The following is a 20,180-nucleotide window of genomic DNA, read 5'->3' on the forward strand; positions in this document are numbered from 1 at the left end:
AACATAATTGTATTAAACGTTGTCTTAAATATAAATCACATAACAATATACCAGTCGTTTCCGGGAGACTCGGCGTCGAAAATATGAAATGAAGAAATCTTTAAGTGTTACGTCCCACAATTATGACAGCTAGACTAAAGGAGACGGTTATGATTAGAAATGAATTGAAATGGTGGAATGAAGAAATTTTGAGGAACCTGTCCCGACTCGGCTTCGATTCCTGATGGAAGTTCATGTGATTCGGATATCATGTTACGTTGTCAATCCACGTATCATATAACTCCGGTGATAAAAAGAATGCTAAACTTCAAAACGACCAATCATTTCCAACTGGTTGCTCTGTAACGTCATAGGTTGATGATTATTTTCTCATTAAACCACACAAAGAGGAGAAGGAGCAGATAAAAAGTATCTGGCGTCGATAAAACCTGTGGTGGCAGATAAACAAGAGCATCAGTGACTTTGTAGATAGATGACTCGTGAATCAATAACTACCTGTTCAGTGGCAACACTTGTTTATTTCACTCCTCTTCCTCTTTCCCTCCTTTCATGTTCTCTACCTCTCTCTCTCTGTGATTTTCCAGAAAGGAAAAACCTTTTCGTATGTCATATACGGTATCGCCCAGTTGAAAATGGCTGCTATCAATGTCAAGGATTACGTTCCAATTTAGTTAACTTATATTTAATTTTTTATTAATGTTATTAAACACATGTAGCACAGTGAAATCAATGATTCTATTCTGGAATGACCCACTCATTCTTCCATTTTTTTCGTTTTCTTAAAAGCAATGCTTTATTTACCTATGAGCAGCGGCGCAAATCTGTCTTCAACATTGGGAGAGGGGGAAGAGTAAGGCAGTTCCCATACTCTTTTTTTTTTTTTAAGTGTTCAAAATATTTATGAAGTTGAAAAACAACGCTGTGGTGGATCAAAGGAGCACAGTTGTCTTTAACACTTGGAGGAGAGCAGATTTTATGCTTATTCTGGGGGGGGGGGCATCAATTTCATCTCAGTTTCCTTTGTGGCAGTTGGACACATTTCAAATCGGATTATTGGGGGGTGGCAGTCTTCCCAGTTCCAAGATTGGAGGGGACATGTCCCCCTCATCCCCGGGATTAGCGCCAGTGCTTATGAGTATTTGTTTTTAATGTAAATTGCCCTTTCTTTAATTATACATTGTAAAATTACATTGTTATACGACAACTGTTTTTCTGTCCTATCAGAGCGTCATTATATAGAAAAAATATTAATTGATACCACACTTAAGTGAATATCTGTGTAAAGGCGTGATTATCGGTGACGAGTAAGAGAAAAGAATCCAGAATATCGTTATACTCGACTCTTTTTTTTTTTAAAAAAAAAAAAAAAGTGGCCATGTAGTGGTCAAACGATCAGAGATTGATGGTTATGCCTATTGAGAATTTTTCTCAGGATGACAAAATCTACAACATATCACCGCTTCAGTAATTTCCATCGAAATTCAGAATATCGTTATCTTCTGTTAAAAAAACAAAAAAAAAAAAAAAAACTCCTGTAGTGACCAAGCGGTCAGTGATTGATGGTTGTGCTCATTGAGACCTCTTCTCAGGGTGACAATATCTACAACAAACATATCACGGTTTCAAGCAATTGCACCGAAGTTCAATTTCCATAAAGTTTGGGGTCATTTAACATTTTTCTTCCACTAGGAAAAAAAACTCTACTTTGGGGGAGTCCAGACACCAGGATCGAAGACTCACACTCTAAGTGACATTATTATCTTGTACTCTACTAAAGCAAACAAACCAAATCAAAGTTTCCGTAACATAACCCACTGAATGACAAATAGAATATGTCATTCCCTGCTGGAAAACCTTTGCTAAGAGCTATAGATGAATTGTGTACAAAAATTGAATCGATTTCTGTTAAAAGGACGTAACATTTTCTTACGATTTTCACAGTTATCACAAAACTGAGAATTTTAGAGGTAGATGCAACAATTTGTGTTAAAATGAAGTGTGTTTCTTGAAACGTGTTGAAAATATAAGTCATTGAAACCTGCATTTTCTGTTAAAAGGGCGTAATTCCATAAATACGCCCTTTTAACTGAAAATCAGACAAGTAGGAGTATAATGAAGAAGAGCATTACACAAGGAAACATGTCCTAAAATTCTTTTCTGGTCGCGATTCCAGCGACCTTCCATGTGACAAGGGTTTCGTCATCATCAAACGAACTCTTATGACACTGATCGCCTTCACACGGTACATAAATTAACGAAGTTGATTACTCATAGGGATGCGCACGAGACAGATTTGTGGCTGTCTCGTCTCGAAAATGTGCTGTAAAAGTGATGTCTCGACTCGAAAAATGTATATTCCTCTATTGGAAGAGCCGTGTCTCGACTTGAATTTTGTCAGGAAAATCCTGTCTCGACTCGTCTCGTGCGTATCCCTAATTATTCACAGTAGCAGCTCTGATAACTTCACTGTTGTTGAATTCAGTGAATTGCTGAAGATATTTTAGATTTCAGGGCATGGTGGGCTCAATATTATAAGAAAAAAATCTAGTTTCTCTGGAAATAAGGAACAAACAGAGAAAATAAAAAAATAAAATAACTTTTGGGATTAGCAGCCTTCACCACTTTATCTATTCTGCGAACAATCCATGAGTACGAACAGGTTTTTCCAAGTGTTAATGGACTAATGAAATACACTTTCATGTCATGCAACACTAAGAAAACTGTATTAATTAACTAACTAACTCTATGGCCTATGGAACCCGGAGGTTCAATGCCGCGTTCACAAAAGCTCTCCACTGACTTCTATCCTTAGCTAATTGCATCCAGTTTCTACTTTGTATTCCTATCTCTGCGAGATCCATCTTAATATTGTCCTCCCATCTGCGCCTAGGTCTTCCTAATGGTCGTTTTCCGATGGGTCTTTCAGTCAAAACTTTGAAAGCGTTTCTACTTTCTTCCATTCTAGCTACATGACCTGCCCACCTAAGCCTCCTAGACTTAACGACCCTAACAATGTTAGGTAAACCGTATAAATTATGTAGTTCCTCGTTATGAAGTTTCCGCCATTACCCATTCCCGTTCCCCTTGGGTCCGAATATTATTCTCAGGATCCTGTTCTCAAACACTTTCAGTCTATGTTCTTCCCTCAGAGTAAGCGACCATGTTTCGCAACCATACAGAACAACAGGCATGATTATCGTTTTATATATTTTAAGCTTCAAATTCCTCGACAGAATTCGCGACGACAAGAGATTTTGAACCGAATAGTAACACGAATTCCCTGCTTTTAGTCGACATTTAATTTCTTCGTGAATATGATTTTCTTCTGTTAATATTGATAAGAAAACTGTATTACTTCCTAAAATTAAACTGAACGGAATACGAGCTGTCCCTTTGAAGATGAACGAGATGAGACTTGGAAAAGTGCATGGATTAAATATTGGATGAACATAAAAATTTATATCGCTGAATTATTTCATTCTACCGTCCAATAAGTAGCATTAAAGAGAATGACTCATAAAAATACATTATGTTATAAGATGTTGATACTTTCAGAATACTGCTTTGTTTGTTCTTCCTAAAATATTGTACTGTATTCTGCTGGTTTCTACTAGTACTACATCATTCTGAAAAGCATTGTACTAAATGTAATATTCATATTATTATAATATTATACTATGACATGTTATAATATATTAATGTGCCCTGTTGGTCGGTCTATTAGCTGTACTGGAATCTGAAGACATGCTCAGGAATTTGTGGAATAAAACTTAAAGAAAACTCGCTTAGTTTAAAAATAAAAATCCTACCATTAAAATAATATTTTCTTAAGCAATGCTACTTACTTACATTCCCAATTATGTCTCGTCTCACAACAAAAGTAAAAAACACTTAAATTTATAATTGCTTGCTTTGGTGTTAGATCATCTGAAGTTCAATCTCTGCTTTCAGTTACCGTGAGAAAATTTCACCTTTTACACTGACACAATATTAAGGTTTGCAGCATTTTTATTTAGCATGTAGGTGACCAAAGTATATTCCAGCATTAACCTCAGTACTTTCCGATATCGCTAAACAAGGAACTCAAAGTACTTTACAAGTCGGAATAAGGCAAAGAGTGACGACAAGTGTCAATTCAGAACATATCATGACAGAGATGACATATTTTTGAAAAATATTTTTGGAAGACAAAATGTTTGCTATCAAATTATTATTATTACCAATTACTATTATTAGTATCTCTACCTTTCATTAATATACTACCAATGTAACAGTGGCCCCGCGTAGCGTAGTCGCTAACGCTCTCGCCTTCGGTGCGAGCGGTCCCGGGTTCGATTCCCGGTGGGGTCACTCGGTCGAAAAAGTGTAACACGCTTTTTCAGGCCAGCCACCCTGAATGAGGTTTTCCTCATTCACACCGGGCAAATGCCGGGGTGGTACCTGACTTATGGGTCCCAGGCCGCCTCCTTCCCTCCCCAATCCTTTCTTCCTTCTCTTTCCCCGGATTGTGTGCTCGCCGAGGGACGTCATCCCTCAAATCGTGACGGGCTAAATGGCCTTAGATGCCAAAAGCCCAGAAATCTAAATCCTACCAATGTAAGAGTATCTAAAATTTTAGATATATTTAAGAAAAACCCTGGTTTTACATTTTGTCACTATATTTTCTGTTAAAACGGCGTATGTGTCCAAAGTTTTGATGTTTTTCTGTAGATTAAACAATAATTCCCAGTTACATCCTATATAGCTTATAAGCAATCAGTAACTTTGTACATTTACACATATTTTTCTATTTTTTTCATCAATCGAACCTACTTGTGAGAAAACAGTTTTTTCATTTCCCGAAAATTTTGTTTATTGCACATAAGCCCATTTAACAAAAAGCGATTCAATTAGGATATTTACATAACTATTAGTATTTCCTTAAATCAGCTACAGCTATGGATTAAATGTTGCGTCGTTCACTGAGAAAGATTTAGTGAGGTCTAGAAATATGGATTCAAGCGAAATTTCAATTCTTTAAATAACTCTTTTTTCGTGCTCAGAAATCTTAACATATATTTCTATACCGAAAATAGTAATCAAAGAAATGCGGGTATCACAGTAGCATATTGTCCTGGATTAAAGTCAGCATACACTCATTTTTCTTTGGTGGGAAATATGTGTGTGTGGGAGGGGGAGATCAAAATTTGTAGTCGAATATCTAATTGAGCTCCTTTGTGTCTAAGCTGTTAGCGTACGCGCCTTTGGTTCGATTCCCGGCAGGATCTCATGTGGTTCGGATTCTACTAGTGTTGCCACGAGACGAAACTTCAGACTGTCTCGTGTCGTCTCGTGCAAAGCGTGTCTCGTCTCGAAAAAATGTGCTCGTCCCGTCTCGTCTCGAGAGGTTCTGTCCCGTCTCGTCTCGTCTCGTCTCGTCTCGTTTGTCTCGTCTTGTCTCGTAAAAATATAGCAGCATACCATGGGAACGAAAGTAAAATGTAGCAGGCTGTCCCGTGCTAATCAAGATACAACTAACAAGGGAAGAGAGGGAGATTATATATCGAAGTGGAAGATGGTTTATATACCAATCGAAAGCATTAATGACGCCTATTACAAAACTGTAATAAAAATTTTCCGAATGCATATACTGTGCGAGCTATATGAATATACAGGGTGTCCAGAAAATCCATTTCCACCCCTTGAAATCGCAAACGATGAGACAGATGCCAAAACTGGAAAACACGTTTTTGATCATTATAAAAGTACAATGTATCAAAGCAAACATTGTTGTCCCAGAGCCACCCGCAGAGTCCCAGGCGGGATCCAAAATTACAAAAGGTAAGGGGGCCAAGTAACATATCGTTCGAAACTTCTTGGGAAATGAAAAAGACGAACAAGTCCCAACTCTCTAAAATTACCCTGTGCAAAATGGCGGCCGGTCAAACTGTCAGCAAAAACGTCATTGTAGAATCTATGGCCACCCTCCAAAGAAAGAAAAAAAACTGAAACGGTAAGACAGATGTCAAAAAAGAAAAAGATGTGTGTCGTCTTTTCAAAAGTACAATGATTGAAAGTAAAAATGTTTGTTCCAGGGTCCTCCACAAGGTTCCAGACGGGGTCCTACTCAAAATTTTGAAATAGCAAATATGGTCAAATAAAGCTGTTGAGAAATAAAAGAACACGGAACAAGTCTCGATCCTCTAAAATTACCCTGTGTAAAATGGCGGCCGGTCAAAATGTACATCTTCATTTCGATTTTCTGAGCACGTTCACTTTCCATTTTGCAATCGGCACTTGTTTTCATTCTGAGACATTTGTACGTATTTACTCTTCCTGGTGCAAGGAATTCTTTCGTTTGAATAATTTTATAATTGATAAACCAGATAACGAGCATAAGTACCACTGTTGTGCAGTCATAAACATAAATAAGTAGAGGTAAGAGTCTTTACTTCTGATGGCTCCAACCTCTACTTATTTATGTTCGTTGAAGTACATTATATGTTAACTAGTCAGTTCCATACTCAAAGATGTCAAATGTTGTCGTTTCTTTTCTTTATGTCTTAATTTGCTTTTATTTTATTATTTTTTCTTTATTTATATATTATTGGGCTCAAAGAGCAGAATCTCACAGTAGGGGCATTTCCTTTCTTTCCGTTGAGTACAAGAATTAAAGTGAAAATAAACTAAAACCCGGTTAGAGAAAGAACAACTAAAATGCAAGATGTTTGCACAGTATTATCGTAGAGCGTCCATACTTGTTCTTTCTGCTTTCATTTAATAACAGCTTTAAACGATGTGCTACTTGACCTCCCTTGCCATTTGAACAATTTGAACATGACCCCGCCTGGGACGTTGTGGAGGACCCCGAGACAAATATGTTTACTTCCAATCATTGTACTTTTGAAATGATGACACACATGTTTTCCTGTTTTGACATCTGCCTCACCGTTTCAGGATTTTTTTGGGGGTGGCCATCGACTTTACAATGACGTTTTTGCTGACAGTTTGACCGGCCGCCATTTTGCACAAGGTAATTTTAGAGTATTGAGACTTGTTCCGTCTTCTTTCATTTCCCAAGAAGTTTCGAACGATATACTACTTGACCCCCTTACCTTTTGTAATTTTTGAGTTGGAACCCGCCCAGTACACTGCGGGTGGCCTTGTGACAAGAATTTTTGCTTTGATACGTTGTACTTTTGAAATGATCAAACACATGTTTTCCAATTTTGGCATCTGTCTTATCGTTTGCGATTTCAAGGGGTGGTAACGGATTATTTGGACACTCTATATATCCATATAACTCGCATAGTATATGCATTCGGAAAATTTTTATTACAGTTTTGTAATAGGCGTCATTAGTGCTTCCCATTGGTATATAAACCATCTTCCACTTCGATATATAATCTCTCTCTCTTCCCTTGTAAGTTACAAGTATTACCCAGAACACACAAGACAAGAAATGTCACGGTAGCTACACCGTGAAGCCTTCACCTCTGGTGTATGTGGTAGTCGGTTGAGTTGAGTTAAGTTGATTTTAGTTTAGCGTCCCTTTCAGCAGCGAGGCTATATGAGACGTGGGCCTACTGTTTAACGTGGAATCCAAACCACATGAGCTCCCGCCGGGAATGGAACCCGGGTCTCCCACGCCAAAGGCACGTACGCTAACCGCTTAGCCACGGAGGAGCTCTATGTGGTAGTCGGTTCGATCTCGGTTAGTGCCATGTGAGCTTTGTGGTGGACAAACATTGAATGTGTGTGGGGACCGCGGTGGCTCAGTGGTAGAGCGTTCACCTCTGGTGCTTGGGGTCTCGGGTTCGATCCCAGCCCCGCCAAGTGAACTTTGTGGTGGACAAACACCGTGTGCGTGGGTTTTCTCGGGTTCTCCCGTTTCCTCCCACTTTCTTCATTCCGGGGCCGCGGTGGCTCAGTGGTAGAGCGTTCACCTCTGGTGCTTGGGGTCCCGGGTTCGATCCCAGCCCCCGCCAAGTGAACTTTGTTGTGGACAAACACCGTGTGCGTGGGTTTTCTCGGGGTTCTCCCGTTTCCTCCCACTTTCTTCATTCCACAATTTCATTCATTACTCATCATCACCGTCTCCTTTAGCCTCACCGGCATAAACGTGGGACGTAAAACTCAAAGATTTCATTTCATTTTTTTTCATTCCACCATTTCATTCATTACTCATCATCACTGTCTCCTTTAGCCTAACCGGCATAACCGTGGGACGTAAAACTCAAAGATTTCATTTCATTTCATTTCATTTTTCGAATGTGTGTGTTTTCTCGAAGTTGTCTAGTATCCTACCACTTTCTTCATTCCACTAATTTTCCCATCATCCATTCGGCCAAAGTTTCCTAAAGGTCCTAAAAATAAATTCAAATAAGCTCACAAGGCAAGGACAAGTAGTTTACAAGATAATATATCTCTGCTGTTAGTTGTTTGAGGCTTCTCGACCCTGGCTTCTTTTTTTTCATTCTAAAACATTGAAATTTGTTTCACCAGTTTCAAAACACGAATATACAGTAAATTGCTCATAGGTACGTCGAAGATGAAGACACTAATGTTAAATAATGTTTACACGAAAAGCAAAGTTCGATGTAAAGGTGTCATCATCCCCGACACTATCGTATACTATCAGCCCACTTGCTTTATAGTGTCTGTATATATATATATATATATATATATATATATATATATATATATATATATATATATATATATATATATATATATATATAGAGAGAGAGAGAGAGAGAGAGAGAGAGAGAGAGAGAGAGAGAGAGATGGAAAGATATATAGATAAATAGAGAGATAGATATGTGTCTACACTTTGATTTCATATATTCCAGCCTTTAGGTTTCATAGTGTTAACCCATAACAATCCCAAAACTACTTTCCATTTTAGCATATTTAGATTTGTTGCAATTATCTTTTTTTAAAAAAAAGCTCGGAACCAAATAATTTTATTGAGTAATGGAAAATATTTGATTGAAATTTTACATGTTACTGCACACTAAGCTCTACTTAAAGTGCCATAGTAATGGGAGCTGAACGACACATCGGACGAAAGAATGCTTGGGGCCAGTCTTCACCTCCATGGTTCAAATCTGTTCCCATAACCGCGGGGTGTGTGCTACTATGTGGTGCTTGCCCCGTTTGTGTAACAAACTCATGACAGTACACCCAGATTAGCTAATAACTAAAAAAAAAAAGTTGATTTTTGGGTGGCCATTTTGGATTAAAGTTCCTTATATTGTCGGGATCTATTCGCAATCATACAACGTACATCTTCATACCAAGCCGAGCGGTCTGCGGCGATAGACCATCGGTTTGAAGGCCCCGGGTTGAGTCCCGGAAGTGTCATGTGTATGGATTTTAACAACATTTGTTTTTTCGTACTGTGTCAGGGGGGGGGGGAAATCGTACGGGATAAAAGGATTTCAGTCTGAAAAAAATGGAGAGAATATCCTCCCCAGGATACTTTCATGGGAGTAAGGAATTAGTAAAAATGTAGGATATACATTTTATAGCAGGTTTAAAAATATAGTTTGGGTATCCTATTTCTTTTCTGTTAACTATGCTCTTCAATGTTCGAATTTTGATCATTCTCATGATATTTTCTGCTTTCAACGGAGTTCCATGAATATTATACCAAATGTTATTTACACTTATCAAGTTCGAGAGGTTTTATGCGCCTGTAAGAAACAATTTCTGAAGATAATTCAGGTCCTAATGAACATTGTTCACTAGGAAAGGGAAGTATTCCCCTCCTTTCAACATGGAAGCAGAGGGTAATTTCGCACTCTGGTCAGATCAAACATTTCCGTGTAACAAAACGAAGTCCCCCTGTAAAACTTCTTTACCTAAAGTGTTATTATTGGTATCATAAATTTGCTGAAAGCAAACAATTTGAAGGATTCGTCGATAATATCTTTGCTTCCTTTGTCGTCCGCCCGCCTTCCAAACGAAGAGGTGAATTTTACAACATGACTGCTGTATAATAAGTGAGCGATTGGTAAACTGGTAAAAGTGTGTTTGTGTGTGTGTGTGTGAGAGAGAGAGAGAGAAGAGAAAATTTTAGTTGCAAGATGACATACTTCAATTGCCGTTTTCGGTTCATATAGCAAAAAGAATACCGCCACCAGAGAATAAAGAAAAGTGTAGACCTTACCCTGTTTTCAAATTGAATAGATGGTGGTGGTAGTTCGGTTTCTTGACCTTGTAAAAATCTTCCCTGTGTTTGATTTTGTTTGTCATCATTCCAGCCAGAAATAAAAAAAACGAGAATTCCTCAGTTTACAGCAAGGGGAATTGGGGACAAGACACTAAGGATGATATTCCTGGAAGCTCATGTATCACGATTGTTTCATTCAAAAGACAGAGGATACTTTTCTATGAAGGCTTTTCAACGTGTTTTCTCACAAAGGGGATTTTCCTTTTGCAATCTATATGACCACTGGCAATTTCAATCTTGGCCATTCCCACCAGCGTTTTCATTTTCGAGACACGACACGAGACGAGACATTCCACGAGACGTCCCGTCTTGTCTCGTGTCTCGTCTCGTTTTCGAGACGGGACAAGTAGTCTGTCTCGCCTCGTGTCTCGTCTAAGAGGGTTCTGTCCCGTCTCGTTTACGAGACGAGACGAGACACGAGAAAGGGACGTTAACTCAAAATTAACTCAACTCGAATATCTAATTATGCTCTAAGAGAAGAAAGTAATCAAAGAAGAGAATTAAGTTGAGCTAATTATGTTATCAATATCTGACAACTTTTGTATTCCTGCTTCCAAAACCAAAATGTACTTTGTAGAGCAGAACAAACCACTTGGCGTGCCAGCTCTTTTGTAACTCTAAGCCTGCTCCAACGCCTTCGGTTAGCGATCGGCTAAAATATGTCCAGCCTACATTGAGGAAAATGCGTTCTCCGGACAGCGGTATATTGTACAAATATACGGAATCCTCTTGCTTACTACAGAAATCAGTACGGAGCATACGTTATCCGTATGCTACATAGGCTGCCCTTAGATGTTACATCATGCCATTGCAAGATGTCTGATATCTAATAGTCTTCCTTATAATACATACATAATTATATGTATGTTACTATTGTCACCTATATGTTATATACGTCAATTTGCATGTGTGATCCTGACCGTCTATACAGTTTCATACGGGAAGCACGTACATATGGAACACTTATACAGAAAGCATTATAAATCATGCGTTGTTAGTTATACTTTTGCTGTACATTAATTACAAAAACTACAGGATTTACAAATGTAACATACGATTTTACGTACGCGACATACAATTTTTTTTCTCAGTGTAGCGGCGAGCACGTGGTCAGGACAGTGTGACGCTCCGTCCCTAACACTTGTTTCAGAAACTTTCTAGACCTAAAGGCAGTCACATCTTGTTTTCACGTGACTCCCCAGTTTTGCCTCACGACGCTGGGTGAACGCCGAAAATTGGGAAGCATCGGCCGGGAATCGAACCAGGGGCCACACATACATGAGTCCAACGTTCTAACTACTACACTACGGTTTTCCCTGGTTGTAGACAAGACACATACACCTTTTTTCTTTCCTTTTCAAAATAGTCTCCAGTACTTACATTTTCACTATTTTTAAAAAGACCTACTGAAGAAAAGATTATTGAAAACTTGTGGGATTCCTCATGAGACGAGACGAGACAGAATTTTTGTGACGATGTACGACTCGAGACAGAGATCTTCCAAAACAAGCAGATGAACTTCTGATACGAGACATTACTTTCACGACACACTTTCGAGACGGAGCTTCCACTGTGATTAGCATACACATCTCTACTGCAGAAGACTCGATTTGACTTCCGATGGGAACTCATGTGATTCGGATCGAATGTTAAGTTATAGGTACATTTCTCATATAGTCTCGGCCCTGAAAGCGACGTTAAAATTTAATCAAGCAACTTTTGAGACGAGACAGCCTCAAATCGTATCTCGTCAGCTCCCTCGTGGCTAGTGGATAGCGTACGCGCCTTTGGCGTGGGAGATCCGTGTTCGATTCCTTTCGAAGCTTATGTGGTTCAGATCCCACGTTAAGCTTTAGGTCCACGTCTCATATAGCCTCGGTTATAATTTGATTTGATTTTTTAGTTTAGCTCCCCTTTCATTAGCGAGGCTATATGAGACATGGACCTACAGTTTAAAGTCCTACTAGCTGTTAGCCCACCATTGGTTAGCCCACAATTGGGGATTGAGTAGGATTTGGTCAAAACGGCGGGTGATGTTACATCGGTGCGAGCCTATGGCGGAAAAACTTACGTTGTTAAATGTATGGTTGGCCAACCAACTATTCTCCTGACTTTCACGCAACGATACTAGTATTGACTCTTTTTCCAAACAAGGAATAACTTACTTTAGCGTTGGCTAAATGTCGGGGAACCGTTCTTTTGGTTGGGAAATGCTTTGGGTGGGAAATGGTTGCCAAAGTAGCCAAACCTGACGTTGGGCCACCATCGGCATGTCGCATCGCCACTATTTTCGCAACATTGGGCGAATCGATTTTGCTACTAGGGCCTGGAATCCTAACCACCCGAGATCCCGCTGGGAATCGAATCCAATTCTCCCATGCCAAACTTGCGTACGCTAATGCTTTGCCACAAATGAGCTCAGCTTCGGTGATGAACGGGACGCTAAACTCAAATTCAATCCCATCTCAATCTTATCTCGCAGAAAACCCTCTGACATAATGTTCAGAGACTATAATAAAATTCCTCCTTACCTGCGACTACATTTTACTGATATAAGCATGCACGTATGTTGGCATTCCAATACTTCTTTCGTGTACTTACCCGTCATTGTGAAAACAGAAGTGGACCACAGCAATCGCTCAACTGCTTTGTAAAAGGGAGAGTGACTGAATAGTGAATCCAATGCAGATGGTTTGGCTTTGACGCTTGGATGACTCTGCAGAGTGTGGCGCTACTCTATTCAATACCATTGACAGGATGTCGGAATCGTACACAAACCTACAACATATTGTATAAGATTGCCGCAACTTCATGTCATGCACTAATTCCTCATTTTCTCGGTAGATGTCACCGCAATGCCAAAACAATCATTCGAAATGACACTTATTTTGTTGAGTTGAGTTGATTTTAGTTTAGCGTCCCTTTCAGCAGCGAGGCTATATGAGACGTGGACCTACTGATTAACTTGGAATCCGAACCACATGAGCTCCCACCGGGAAAATACTAAATCCATGAGTTGAGTTGAGTTGATTTTAGTTTAGCGTCCCTTTCAGCAGCGAGGCTATATGAGGCGTGGACCTACTGATTAACGTGGAATCCGAACCACATGAGCTCGACACTTATTTTGTAATGCGTGAGTTTTTGAAATGAAATAGCCAGTGGTGTCATTTCAGGTTTTGCGAACTGGGAAGAGGGTGGTGGGCAATAATGTCCATTGACGAAAGAGTTTCAAGTTTTTTGTTAAGAGTCTTCATCCCGGCGAAATTAAAATACTGCTAATTTTACAGTAATTATGTGATATCTTTAAATAGATAAAAGATAATCGAAATGTGGAACAAGAGCGCTCTAGACAATATTAATTTACATGAGATTCCGTTATCACGACTAACTTATCTGCTTTCCATTTCGAGCCATTTTGAAAATCGGCATTTATTTTCGCGTTTCTAAACAGCTGAAAACTGAAAGAAACTAGGTGACTTGTGATAACGGTTCCTCACGCAAAATAATATTGTCTAGGGCTCTCTTGTTCCATATTTCAATTATATTTTATCTATTTGAAGATAACACATAATTACTGTAAAATTAGAGATATTTTAATTTCGCCGGAATGAAGACTCTTAATATGGTGTACCATTTATTAAAAATCATGTTTCCGGAACTCATAGAGGGCAATTGACCCCTGCCAAGGATGTACGCATAAATTTATTTCGGAGAGCCAAGTTCAAAATGTGGATAAATTATATTAAAATGTGTAAAATTATCCCTAGAATTAGACCAAATTAACAGAAAAATAGGGATTTCGGGGGGTCCGGGTCCCTAGGACCCACTCCGTGCTTACGTCCCTGCTCTCTGACCTTCCCAAATGACGACCCTGGAAATAGCCCAAATGTTTGTTGATGAGGGTTTGTTGGTTTGAAGTTAAGTATCGCCTTCAACAGTAGACCCCTTAGTATGCTTCTTCCATTCCCAGTGGGGATACGGTGACTCTGTGGTAGAGCGCTCATCTGCTGTGCATGGGTTCTCTGGTTCGATACTCGGCCACGTAAGTTTGTGCTGGATAACATCGTGTCCGTGGATCTTTTCGGGTACTCTTATTTCCTTCCACATTCTCATTCCACTAATTTTCTTCCATCATCATTCACTTGCTTTTAACGTCGTCCCCCTTAGCCTAATGGCCATAATTGTGGGACGTTAAACTGGAAGGTTTATCTATTCCCAGTAAACCACACAAACAAAAAAACAAAGAACACTGTAAAACCTCACGTTCACAACAGGGGCGGATCCAGGACGGACTTTGTGGGGGGGGGGTTGTAATATTACTACTTAGAGCTACTTTTCAGAGCTCCAAACTCTGAAGTGGGTTTTATTTATATATAAAATAAGAAAATTTCCTCTTCTGGGGGTGGCGATCGCCCCGAACTTCCCCCCCCTGGATCTGCCCATGGTTCACAAACGAAGTGGTGGCAAGTACGCACACGAACATTAATAGCGGAATCGATGGGTTTGCTGATACCCTAGCTACTGATATAGTGACAACGTTTCTCTACACATTTGCTTTCCTTGAGCTCTAATTTCCTTAATTTTTCCTGTTACTCTGTGGCTACTACAAGCGTAAAAGTGGCGCTGACATCCCTGTTGAAAATGGCTGGTCTTCAATCTTAAAAATCGGTAATGTATAGTAGTCTATAAAATAGTTATAATGCGAAATTTTACCCTAGGAGAATAATATGTTTGTCATGTTTTTATCCTTCTGCCTTCTTCGAACGCCATCTGCGAAACTAGCTTAGCAACTTAAATTTGTATTTTTAGATTCGGTTAGTTTTCCCTAATACTCCTGCAGCATCTGAAAACGAAGAGGTTTAATTCAAAGAAAAATGAGGACAGTCAGGTGAGGGGGTAATACCAGATTGAAGTGTCGTTGGGCATGGTGGCTCAGTGATAGAACCCTTACGTACCTCTGGTGTCCCTGTTTCAATCTCTGGCCAAGTAAGTTTGTGGTGGACAACATCGTACCAGTGGGTTTTCTCGGGGTACTCCCGTTTCCTTCCACGTATTCATTCAACCAACTCTTCCATTATCATTAACTTGCCTTAATTATAATCTCGCTTAGAATAAAGGGCATAATTGTGAAACGTTAAACTGACATATTTCTTTTCATATTGAAATGTCAAATAGATTATGTTTTAAGAGGTTCGTAATGATTAGTGTTCAAGATACATAACTTAAAATTAAGGATAACATTAAAAATTCAGGAAAAACAAGGGCGAAGCACGTGAAAAATACATAGGAACAAACTATGGTTCGATCAGGAATGCACTAAACTAGTAGCGGAAACAAGCAAAACAGTATCGGCTACAAAATCCGAACGATAGAACTGCATAAAATTTTGTTGATATCAGACAGCAAAATTTTTAGAACAGAGAAACGTGATTTCTTAAAAGCTAAAATTGTTGAAGATAATATTAAAAACAAGAACATTGGGAAGAGTTGTTAGTTTTTTTTTCCAGGGTGCAAAGTTTGAAAAAAAAAATATTTATTTAGCCTTATTTCATATGCCGAATTTAAGGCTAATTTTGCCTTATTTCCCACTTGACCATGCAATGATTAGGATCAGTATGATAATAACAAATATTTATAAAATAATAATAGAAATAACACACACCTACACATACAAAAAAATATTGTACATAGTCCAATATGCATAAAATATGAATTTTTATGCACTGAAGTAAATAATATGACAAACACTCTACTATATATGAGAAATCCTACCAAATTTGAATACTTGACATTTTTTATGCATACAAGGGAATGAGATTGCCTACGCAAACTTTCAATGATACACACCACGGCCAGGGGCGGACTGGAATAAAAATTTCACTATGGAACAGTTCCATCAACCAGCCCCTTTCAAAAAAAAAAAAAAAAAAAGTAGCCCCTATTTTTTTTTTTTTTTTGTTATTCAACAATAATTTTTATATTTTAAAATTGGTCCTTTATTAAGGAATATACGCTCTTATAAATGGAACTTTATTCAATTTGAGATAGGTCTACTTTGTGCTTACCACACAAGACCAGACACAAAAAGCAGCTGCGTTTTTGAAGTGGAATTAATCAAAATGGCAGATTGAAATGTCGCACAATACGTTCAGCACCACCCCTTGTAAACTGCCTCTTAATAATAAAAAGTGAATAACAACAATGTGGGTACACACTATACCTAAGGGAAGTCGTACGGGAAGGTATCCTTGACGGAAGCCATCTTGAAATCTGCCATCTTGAATTCAGGTCAAGTTTTGTAAATAGGAATAGGGCAATATGATACATGATTTTGGGCTAGAATTTAAGCAGAAAAACAATGATAGCAATAGTTTTAAGATACGAGCATTTGGTAAAAAGTAACAGGCATATTAATTGTGGATGTTTCCATGTGCACAACTCCCGAATGAAGCAGCTGTCCAACAATTTGTAAAATACAAAAATATAGGAAACACCCTCTATATTTTCCCAATTTGTCCCAAATGTTGTTGAGCAAAGATACACACTTGTAGGAGATTAGTCTGCAAATTTGGTCCAAATTGGTTGAATAGGGGTGGAGATACAAGCCGCGAATGTGAAGGGCAGTGTCAGAACAAAGTGCTTATGCGTTGTGCCTGTTGTCAACGGAATTTGTGTTTCTCTCATTCCATCGATGAGCCTCTTTTCTGCTTTCCTTTCGTCCCTCATTGAAATGTATTCTGGAACTATCGAGTAGGAGTTACATTTCAACAGCGACAACTTATTTTTTGACAGCTGCTTCATTCGGGAGTTGTTCACATGGAAACATACACAATAAATATGCCTGTTACTTTTTACCAAATGCTCGTATCTTAAAACTATTGCCACCATTGTTTTTCTGCTTAAATTCTAGCCCAAAATCATGTATCATATTGCCCTATTCCTATTTACAAAACTTGACCTGAATTCAAGATGGCGGATTTCAATATAGCTTCCGTCAAGGTTCACCTTACCGTACGACTTCCCCTTAGGTATAGTGTGTACCCACATTGTTCTTATTGACTTTTTATTATTAACAGGTCGTTTACAAGGGGTAGTACTGAACGTATTATACAATTGTCGACATGGATACGCGACATTTTAATCTGCCATTTTGGTTAATTCCACTTTAAAAACGCAGCTGCTTTTTGTGTGTGGTCTTTCTGTGGGACTTCCTTCCTCTGAGTAAAATTTTATGGTAGGTTTCGATATGAGGTTATTGATACTTCCCTTGTTAGTATTCTAAATGTTCCTTTAGCACACAATCGTCACAATAGTACAGGTATTCTATTGTTTTAAGAGAAAGATTTTTTGAGTATTTTGCTTTTTATTTTCAACTTCATACAAAACAAAATTTTGAGAGTTGGCTGGCTGTTATATATTTTAGCAAGTTTTATGAAGTTGTGAAGCGAATTAGAAATATGAGCACATAGCTACAACTAGACATTGATACATACGTACCTACATATTTTTCAGATTGCATTTGAAAGTTATGAGTAATTTCTTTAGGACATCACTTTTCTGTGTTACACTACCTATGATGTTGTCTACATCAAAATATTGAAACAATTCCTTCTCCACTGACATAAGCATAAATGATTCCAACTTATCCTGTGATAGAGTCGTTCTCAGTATGTTTTTTATGAACTTTAACACAGAAAGGCTTCTCTTGCATGCCGCTTGTGTAAAAAAAAAAAAAAAAAAAAATGTGAGCATGTACTTGTAGGCAAATCCTATGTTACAATAAGTTTCTGTCAAAAGATTATACATACACAAAAGTCTGTAGCAACAAACACAGCAGTCCTGACATGAAGGAATACAATTTTTCTTCAGAGTGAAGTCACCCGCAGAGATGTGTGTGGTTTTAACCTCCTCTTCTAATTCCATTACATCATACTCATCTAAAGGAGACTGTTTCAGTCTTTCCCAATGATTAGCTAAACTGGGTCAGTTCTGTTCTTAATAGATCTGCTGTGATATGCTACTTAAAATATGCCTATGTCTTAGCTAAATGTTCAAGTGTATTCGGTTGAAGTCCTCTGCTTCTAATATCTTGGAAACATTTTGGACTAAGAATAGCTAGGTCAGCAAAGAAAGCATTATTGTTCATATTAAATCGCCTTGACAAGCTTTTGTTTACTGTGTCTACAATAACATTAAAAACTTGATATTTATACGCGTCTTCTGCATCGGATATACATTCATCAGGTGCTAATTCTCCAGGCAACATTTATTTTTCTTGGTGTTTTCAGTGGAAGAGCAGTACTAACAGCAATGATCAAATCATCTTCTTTAATTGACTTAGCTTTAGCCCATTCAATGAATTCTTTCGCTTCTTTCGAAACATTCTCTAAGTTCTTGTAACTATTTGGAAGTATTTTAACCCAGAGATGTTCACCCTCGCAAGGGTGGCCCTTTGAGGGCATCCTCACCCTCAAGTTCCCTCGCCCACAGTGACGCGAGGGCGAGGACAAGTTTTGGCCGCGAGGGCGAGGGTGCGCGAGGGCGAGGACAAGCTTCGATGGCGAGGGTGAGGGTGCGCGAGGGCGAGGACAAGTTTTGGCCGCGATGGCGAGGACAAGCTTCGATGACGAGGGTGAGGGTGCGCGAGGGCGAGGGAAAGCTTCGACGAAGAGAGCGAGGGTGCGCGAGGGCGAGGACAAGTTTCGGTAGCGAGGGTGAGGATGCGCGAGGGCGAGGACAAGCTTCGATGGCGGGGGTGAGGGTGCGCGAGGGCGAGGAAAAGCTTCGACGAAGAGAGCGAGGGTGAACGAGGGTGAGGGCCAAGTGTTACTGCGGGAGTGAGGGTGCACGATGGCTAGAGACAACTTCCTTCAGGAGAACGAGGGCACGCGAGGGAGGAGAACAAGCTTTCTTAAAAGCAACTGTTTTGGAGTTTGCTGTTTGACCTCTTTTGGAGAGAGGCAAAATTTAAAATATCATCTGCCATGTCCCCTAGATGAAAAGTTAGTGTCATAGCAAGGTTATACATTAATCGTATTTTTCCTTTCAATTAATTGCAGTAGACAATTTCTCGTGTGTACGTACATAATTATTAAAAATAATAATGCAAATAAGAATAATATTTGATTTTTCCCATGAAAGTTTCCGGGTAGAAATAGCGCTACATTAAGAAGTAAGTGTGCCTCATTGTTGCCCTCCCTGTGCTGGAGACGTTTTAGATAAGAAGTGTCTACTACACTGTCATGTTTAAAGAGTGTTGGTAGACAAACAGACAGTCACTCACGTCATTCAGCAGTAAATGACAAGAGCGCTGATATCTGAACAAACACAATCAATGAGAGCACCATCAGAATGCATGGCTACAAGACTGCGATAATCGTAGGACGTAAAAATGAAGATTTTATTCCCCAGTCAGAATTTGTAAACTATCCTATCTCTTCAAGTCAATAATTGTCTGTTTTGCATTATTACTTTTCAACCACAGAGCAAAATAATTCAGTCACTCTACTCCTGTTTTAATGATGTATGGCAGCGTGTAACTAATTGTTGCGAGGTCATGGGCAAGAAAAGTTTGTGATCGCCCTTTCAGTTTTTAATTGCTAATTATAATAAGATTTCTGGAAATCAATTAATTTACACATTTAATTATTTGTGCTAAAGAAAATAAAGGTTTGTTCTCTTACTTTCCCGTTCCACCATTTCTTTCATCATCATTCACTTGCAATTTCATCCATCTCCTTTAGCAGTTACATAACTCTGGGGCGCTAAACTAAAGATTTAATCTTTTCTTTCATTACTACAATCTTAAAGTTTGCACGTATTAAAGTTTGCACGACATTAATAATTGTTGAATTGGTGGATTTATAAAAGTCAGTGCTAAATCAATTTAGGATCGAAAATCTTTCCAAAGCCCCTGGAGGCGACAAGCTCTGAGCGTGCCATTTGGGGAGGAACGGTGGCTCAG

The 20,180-nt window shown here is 38.9% G+C and overlaps 1 protein-coding gene and 1 non-coding gene across 4 annotated transcripts in view; one reads left to right on the top strand and one right to left on the bottom strand.

The window, feature by feature from the left end:
• The window catches only part of LOC145669882 (dipeptidase 1-like), a 262,183-nt gene that overhangs the window by 189,819 nt on the left and 52,184 nt on the right, over window positions 1–20,180 (bottom strand). The window contains exon 1 of one of the 3 annotated variants that reach the window (XM_081738232.1): window positions 12,818–12,964. The exons of the other annotated variants lie outside the window; for them this stretch is intronic. Coding sequence (XP_081594358.1) covers window positions 12,818–12,824 — 7 coding nt within the window. The 5' untranslated portion in view covers window positions 12,825–12,964. Of the gene's footprint in view, window positions 1–12,817; window positions 12,965–20,180 lie in introns of those variants that run through there. 3 annotated transcript variants of the gene reach the window in all.
• On the top strand, window positions 4,276–4,350 carry TRNAR-UCG (transfer RNA arginine (anticodon UCG)). The gene has a single exon. It is a non-coding gene; the product is annotated as a tRNA-Arg (tRNA).

The sequence above is a fragment of the Thermobia domestica genome, chromosome 2 (genome assembly GCF_964235325.1).
Source record: "Thermobia domestica chromosome 2, izTheDome1.hap1.1, whole genome shotgun sequence".
NCBI classification, from domain to species: Eukaryota; Metazoa; Arthropoda; class Insecta; order Zygentoma; family Lepismatidae; genus Thermobia; species Thermobia domestica.